General features: G+C 39.9%; 2 protein-coding genes and 1 long non-coding RNA gene across 10 annotated transcripts in view; 1 reads left to right on the top strand and 2 right to left on the bottom strand.

Moving 5' to 3' along the window:
- LOC149134280 (uncharacterized) overlaps window positions 1-7500 on the top strand; it is an 880637-nt gene that overhangs the window by 736344 nt on the left and 136793 nt on the right. The window lies entirely within an intron of this gene.
- LOC149134281 (uncharacterized) overlaps window positions 1-7500 on the bottom strand; it is a 438594-nt gene that overhangs the window by 300253 nt on the left and 130841 nt on the right. The window lies entirely within an intron of this gene.
- The window catches only part of LOC149134282 (uncharacterized), a 19259-nt gene continuing 15720 nt past the window's right edge, over window positions 3962-7500 (bottom strand). For 4 of the 5 annotated variants that reach the window (XR_016242786.1, XM_089355972.1, XM_089355971.1 and 1 more), the window contains 2 exons: window positions 7398-7500; window positions 3962-6049 (listed from right to left, as the gene is read on the bottom strand). The exon at window positions 7398-7500 is cut by the window's right edge. Coding sequence is in view for 3 of the 5 variants with exons in the window: in XM_089355972.1 (XP_089212098.1) it covers window positions 5869-6049; window positions 7398-7471 (255 nt within the window). In the remaining 2 variants the exon portion in view is untranslated. The remainder of the gene's footprint in view (window positions 6050-7397) is intronic. The other variant, XR_016242787.1, reaches the window with a different exon arrangement.

Here is a 7500-nt window from a genome sequence, read left to right as displayed (position 1 = left end):
TTTCCAACCCTCACCTTACTGGCAGCATCTCTGTACATGGCTCGCACAGCTCTCACTAACCATTCTTCTATCCCAAGTTTCCTCATTGACCACCAGATAAAGGATCAGGGGACCCTGTCAAAGGCTTTCTCCATGTCAACGTAAGCCAGGTACAGAGGTTTATCCTTGGTTAGGTATTTCTCCTGCAGCTGTCTTACTAGAAATATGGCATCAGTGGTGCTTTTAACTGGCACGAACCCAAACTGCATCTCATCTAAATTGATTTGCTCCCTAATTAGTTGGGCTATGACCCTCTCCGTAACTCTCATAACCTGATCTAACAGCTTGATGTCTCTGTAATTATTAGTGTCTAAAGCATCACCTTTACCTTTGTAGCAGTTTACTATGGTGCTGCTACACCAGTCATTGGGTATGACTCCTTCGTGTATCACCTGGTTCGTAATACGGGTGACTAGGCTGTAGCCAACACTGCCAGATATTTTGAGCATCTCTGCAGTGATTCCTGATGGGCCTGGGGCTTTCCCCGTCATCATACTCTTAATTGCTTTATCTACCCTGGTACTATCAACTCGGATAGCTGGTCCCTCTGTTGGGTCGACATACGGCAGGCTCTCTTTCTTCCATTCATTCTCTTTATTAAGCAATCTATCGTAGTGGCATCTCCAGACCTCTTTCTTTGCAGCCTCATTTAGTGCAAGCGTACCATCATCCATGCGAACACATTTCTCTCCTACGACATCACTATTCTCTCTCCTACACTGTCTTGCAACACGAAATACCTCGAGTCTTTGGTCCTCACGGCGCAGAACATTGGCAAATCTTTTCTTATCTGCTTCCCCTCTGGCTAAATAAACCTGTCGCCTAGCTTCCCTTCTGGCAGATTGGTACAATCCCAATACATACATATATACATATATAAGAGAGAAAGGCGTGATTTGAAGGAGATTTGGTTGCTATTTCTAGCAGGTCTAGCTACCATGTAGAGACCTCCCTCATTGGCTCATACATGTATACATAGATAAGAGAGTAGGGTATGATTTGAGGGAGATTTGGCTGCTATTTCTAGAAGGTCTAGCTATCATGTAGAGGCCTCGTTCATTGGCTCTTACATTATCATCATCATCATCATCGTTTAACATCCGCTTTCCATGCTAGCATGGGTTGGACGATTTGACTGAGGACTGGTAAAACCGGATGGCAACACCAGGCTCCAATCTAATTTGGCAAAGTTTCTACAGCTGCATGCCCTTCCTAACGCCAACCACTCAGAGAGTGTAGTGCGTGATTTTACGTGTAACCCGCATGAAGGCCAGTCAGGCGGTACTGGCAACGGCCACGCTCAAAATGGTGCATCTTGTGTGCCACCCGCACAAGAGCCAGTCAAGGGACCCTGGCAACGATCTCGCTCGAAAATCCTATGATGGCCAATCAGGCGGTACTGGCAACGGCTACGCTCAAAATGTTGCATCTTACGTGCCACCTGCGCAAGAGCCAAACCAGGGGCACTGGCAGCGATCTCACTTGGCTTGCCGGGTCTTCTCACGCACAGCACATTTCCAAAGGTCTCGGTCAGTAGTCATCGCCTCGCTGAGGCCCAATGTTCGAAGGTCTTGCCTCACCACCTCAGCCCAGTTCTTCCTCTTCCATGGATTCCCTCATCTGTTAGGGTGTGGAACCTTTTCACGCAGCTATCCTCATCCATCCTCACCACATGTCCATACCAGCGCAATCGTCTCTCTTGCACACCACAACTGATGCTTCTTATGTTCAGCTTTTCTCTCAAAATACTTACACTCTGACGGGTATGCACACTGATATTACACATCCAACGGAGCATACTGGCTTCATTCCTTGTGAGCTTACGCATGTCCTCAGCAGTCACAGCCCATGTTTCACTGCCATGTAGCATGGTTGTTCGTACACATGCGTCATACAGTGTGCCTTTTACTCTGAGTGAGAGTCCCTTTGTCGCCAGCAGAGGTAAGGGCTCTCTAAACTTTGCCCAGGCAATTCTTATTCTAGCAGCTACACTTTCAGCGCACCCATCCCTACTACTAACTTGGTCACCCAGATAGCAGAAGCTATCGACTACCTCTAGTTTTTCACCCTGGAATGAGATAGAAGTTGTTTCCTGTTTGTTTACAGTGTTTATTGCACCTGAACATCTGCCACATACAAAAACTAACTTGCTAGTTAACCTGCCTTTGATATTGCTGCACCTCTTATGTGTCCATAGCTTGCACCGGGTACATCTTATAGAGTTACTACCTACTCCTTTTCTACATACTGAGCAGGGCCATCTACCTGAAGGGGTTTTTGTTTTCTCTACCTTCCTACTTATTAGGATTTTGGTTTTAGCTAGGTTGACTCTAAAGCCCTTCGATTCTAGTCTTTGCTTCCACACCTGAAACTTCTCCTCTAGTTCTGATAGTGACTCCGCAATTAGTGCAAGGTCATCAGCATAGAGGAGCTCCCAGGGGCAACCTGTCTTGAATTCCTCTGTGATCGCCTGGAGGACTATGGTAAATAGGAGGGGGCTGAGGACGGAACCTTGGTGGACCCCTACCTCTACCCGGAATTCATTACTGTACTCATTTCCAACCCTCACCTTACTGGCAGCATCTCTGTACATGGCTCGCACAGCTCTCACTAACCATTCTTCTGTCCCAAGTTTCCTCATTGACCACCAGATAAGGGATCGGGGGACCCTGTCAAAGGCTTTCTCCATGTCAACGAAAGCCAGGTACAGAGGTTTATCCTTGGCTAGGTATTTCTCCTGCAGCTGTCTTACTAGAAATATAGCATCACTGGTGCTATTACCTGGCACGGACCCAAACTGCATCTCATCTAAATTGATTCGCTCCCTAATTAGTTGGGCTATGACCCTCTCCATAACTTTCATAACCTGATCTAACAGCTTTAACAATACAGGTGACTAGGCTACATGAATATTTTCTTAAGGATTTTCTTGCCAAGTTTCATGCAGTAATATCAAAAGATCTGGCTTTAAAGATGCTTTCTTTTTATTTTTAGGAAGTGTCTTGTCCATCATGCCTCAGAGGTGTTCAGTAGGGTTCATATCTGGTAACTGGCTTAGCCATGGAAGCTTTTTAAGGCCATTCTCTTCCAACTAATCTTGGGTCTTTTTAGCTGTGCAAGAAAGCTCTATCTTCCATAAATAGTGTTCTTTAATCATTTCACCACTGGAGGAGATAGGAAGAAATTCTTTCTACAATATGGACACATAATTATTTGAGTTTATGTATCCCTTACGCTCCACCATTTACGATTGACCATTGCTCCAGATTGCTCTCCAGACCATCACAAGTTTCATTGTTGGCTGCAATCTATTCACATGAAAAGTTTGGTGACAGAGTCTCCAGACCCACACTCGACCAGTGTCAGAAAATACAGCAAATCTGGACACATCAGAGAATATGACAGTGTCCCAAAGTGTTAGTGGCCTCTCTACCCTCTCACTTGTCCAATCGTTTCTCCATTTGATATTGGCTGGTTGAAGCAGTGTCTTCCTTCTCGCTTCTCTGCCCTAATAGCCAATTTTGCAGAGATACCTGTCAGCTATTCTGGGACTGACATCAACTTGTTCTGCTCTGTCAGAGGCCTTGCAATGAGGATTATCTTCCACACTTCTCTTAACAAAGCAAAGGGTTCTGTCAGAGGGCCTTAGTTGACCTGGGCAAGGCGATATGGACTACTTCTTCATCTGGGGAATTGAACAATTATTTTATTAACTGTAGAAAGTGGAATCACCAGGTTTTTCTGTGGTTTTAGGCTAAGTCAACCTTGAAAATGACCCAGTATATGGCCTCTTTGTAATTCGGACAGTTCCAAGGCTTCTTTTGTACATGGCATGATTAAACAGTCATTTAGAACACGAAACATACAAATGTCAATTAATAAAAAAGGATAAAGCTCAAATTAAAATAACCACAAGACGAGGTGTTATGGGTGTCTATTTACTTTTGTCGTGTTTGTGTACAAATGAATAATTTGATAGAACTGCACTCTAAAAGACATAAACAAAAAGAAACCCTTTAGTAGAAAACCCAGAATTAGTCACAGTAAGGTTATCCAACTGTTAAACCTTTTACTTTTCAAAACCATGCTACGATGGAAAAATGTACATAGGTATGAAACTTATTTTACACATGTATTGATGCATATAAAAGATGAAATTATGTTGTCTACATTCTTAAATACTTGCAATCAATTTATTGTAAGAACATAGAATTTTGACAGTTTTTCTGGAGTTGTTGCTTATCTACAATAATCTGATAAATTCGATTGTCATTGAGTTTCCTCTCGACACAAATATCTATTTTAAGGCACAATAAGAAAATGACTCTCCCCAGACACAAAAGAATATGCTTCAACACACGAAATCCCATAAAGAAATCCTGCAAACCAAATCCAAAAACGAAATATATATACATATATATACACATATATATATATATACACATATATATATATATATATATATATACATACATGATGGGCGTATTTCAGTTTTTGCCTACCAAATCCGCTTACAAAGATCTGGTTGGTCTAAGGCTACAGTAGAAGACATTTGACCAAAGTGCCATGTATTGGGACTGAACCTGGAACTATGTGGTTGGGAAGCAAACGTCTTACCGCTCAGCCATGTGCATGTGTGTATATAAATACGATTGATTGTGTGGGGGGGGGGGAAGAAATATTTGAAAACATTGTGGTGAGAGGAGAGAGAGAGGGAGAGAGAAGGTGGAAGAGATGGAGAAGAGGAGGGGCAATGACACAGGAAGCAGTTGCCCTGATGAGAAAGGAATCCTGGGGGCAGAAACACGGAAAACAATAAAATTTTCATTACACCGGTTCTAACAATATTTGTGACAACAACAACAACAACAACGTTAATAATAATAACAATAATAGTCACTGTACCAAAACCTAATGGATTCTGATTTTGTTCAAATATACATGCGAATGTATATGTACACATACAGGTAAGTGTGTGTGTATGTATATATATATATATCTATCATCATATATATCTATATCAATCTATATATATATATATATACACTCACACACACATGTGTATATATATATATATATATATATATATATATATATATATATATATATATATATATATATACACACACACACATAAAAATATATAAATTCAATTGGGGTATTGACTTTGTAGTTTGCTTTATAAAGCCTGTCTACAGGTATTGGCTATCAGATAACATTTTACAGGGAATATTGATCGTATCGCTCAACATGCATCTGTAATCCATAAAGTACCAATAAGCTTTATATAAATATAAATATTAACAAAGAGAATGGACAGAGAAGACTTGCCATTTGTCAATATTACTGGATTAATACTGATTCAATCTATTATTTCATATATTATATATAGTAATATTTCAGCAATGATTTTCTGGTAAAAAAATGAAACAATTGTAGCATTATGCCAAAAGATGTGTTGCTCAACCCATTCTCTTTCTTAAAACTTATATATATATATACATATATATATATATATATAAGTATTTATATATATGTGTGTATGAATGTGTGTGTAGATGTATGTGTGTGTGTGTATATATATATATATATATATATATATATATATATATATATATATATATATATATATATATGTATATACATATATATGGACACACACACACACATACACACACACAAGTATAGGCACAAGAGGTTTGATTGTGAAGTTTGTGGTGAGCAATGAAAAGAGTGAGAGTGGCAAATTCTCTCTCCTCCGACCCCCCCACTGCTCCACCATCACTGTCACCCCATTCCCACCACGACCCCCTCTCCTTATCACAATAACTATTTAGAGTCCTTCGATGGCTCATCTATCGCCTGCTGCATCAGTCGTAGTTGTTCCGAGATCTCAAGAAGCTGTTTGGCCATATTTTTATTCAACTTGCGAGGGGCTGGACCTGCCCCTTGCCTGTTTGAAGCTTGCTTCCCCACTTGTGGTTTTTCCTCAGTGTCTTGAATGATATGTCTGGAAAATGGAGAGAGAGAGAGAGAAAAGCAGAAAATTAATATAGAAAATAAAAAACAATGAATTACGTGCCAAAAACCAAAAAAAAAACAAAGAACATAAACCTTTCTACACACACACACACACACACACACACACAAAGTCATAAATGACAGAGAAACAGTTTGATGAAATTTTATTTAATAACAAAATTCCAATATCTTGACAAATTATTTTCTAACTTAAAAGCATGTAAATAATTTATATTATTCTATAGACTGAGAAATAAATATACACTCCTTGTTGTTTTCTCTTCTCCTATATATTCTATGTGTTTTGTAGAACGATGCATTAAGGAGCTTTTCTAGGAGCTCCACAGGATTACTTGAATGCCATGAAGATTCCGTCCAGATTTTCTGATTGTTTAAGTTATTTGGGGGATGTAATGTCGGTGGAGTTGCCTCCCCTTGTCCGTCTCTGGTTTGTGTTCGATAAGCCTGGGTTCATTTCTGTGTATGTTTTTGCTTTATTTTCCTTCAGCAAGGGCTTATCCGATGCCTATTCTACGATGAACTGTGTTTCGTAGTTAATAAACAAATTGCTTTGTCTTTGCCAGCCTTGTAGCGAGTTTGTTTCTTCAGCTTCACAAGTTGTTTGCCACAGTTTAAAGACACTTTCCAAGCGTTGACCATCTCAATGTTTCTTTAATTCGTTGTAGATTTCCTCATCTATGTCCTTCAATTTCTCTTCATTGCTCAGGGCTCTAAGCTTAAGCAGTTCTATTTCTGTCTTCATGTTTTCCAAGTGTTAGTTTCTCCCTTAATTGTCTTTGTTGGTCCTGTTCGTTTGGAATACGTTTAATTTGGGGTTATATATTGTGAATTAAATATATGTGTGTATACACACACACACATATAATATATATATATATCCAAAAACGAAATATATATATATATATATATATATATATATATATATATATATATATATACCAGGTTTACAAGAACAAAAAACAAGTGTTGAGGTCAATTTGATTCAACTAAAAATTCTCCAAGGCAGTGCTCCAGCTTGGGTGGAGTCAAATGACTGAAAGAAGAAAAAGAATAAAATATAAAACGTTCTATAATAGTTTTGTGTTGACAGCTGTTCCGGGAGAGCCACCGCTGATGCTGTAACCATGTTCATACACAACAAAGGCCTATGTTGTAGATGGCATTGCAAATATTTGGGCAAGGGCTATTAGGGTCAGTTGATACCTTGCTGTTTCTCTTCCACTGCCACCTGTCTTGGTGACAATGGAAAGGGCCTCGGGCTCTGCCCTGTCTTTCTCTGATCAACCCCTCCCTCTTTACGAAGTAAAGATACTCACTGGAGTTGTGTCTGTCGGGCTATCAGCTGGCTACACACCGTCTGCACCTCCATGTCACAGTCGATAGGGTCCATCCACTCTTGTAATGTAACCTTGTTGTGGG

The sequence above is a fragment of the Octopus bimaculoides genome, chromosome 8 (genome assembly GCF_046866305.1).
Source record: "Octopus bimaculoides isolate indiv1 chromosome 8, ASM4686630v1, whole genome shotgun sequence".
Classification (NCBI taxonomy): domain Eukaryota; kingdom Metazoa; phylum Mollusca; class Cephalopoda; order Octopoda; family Octopodidae; genus Octopus; species Octopus bimaculoides.
This window is presented reverse-complemented; position numbering and strand designations above follow the sequence as displayed.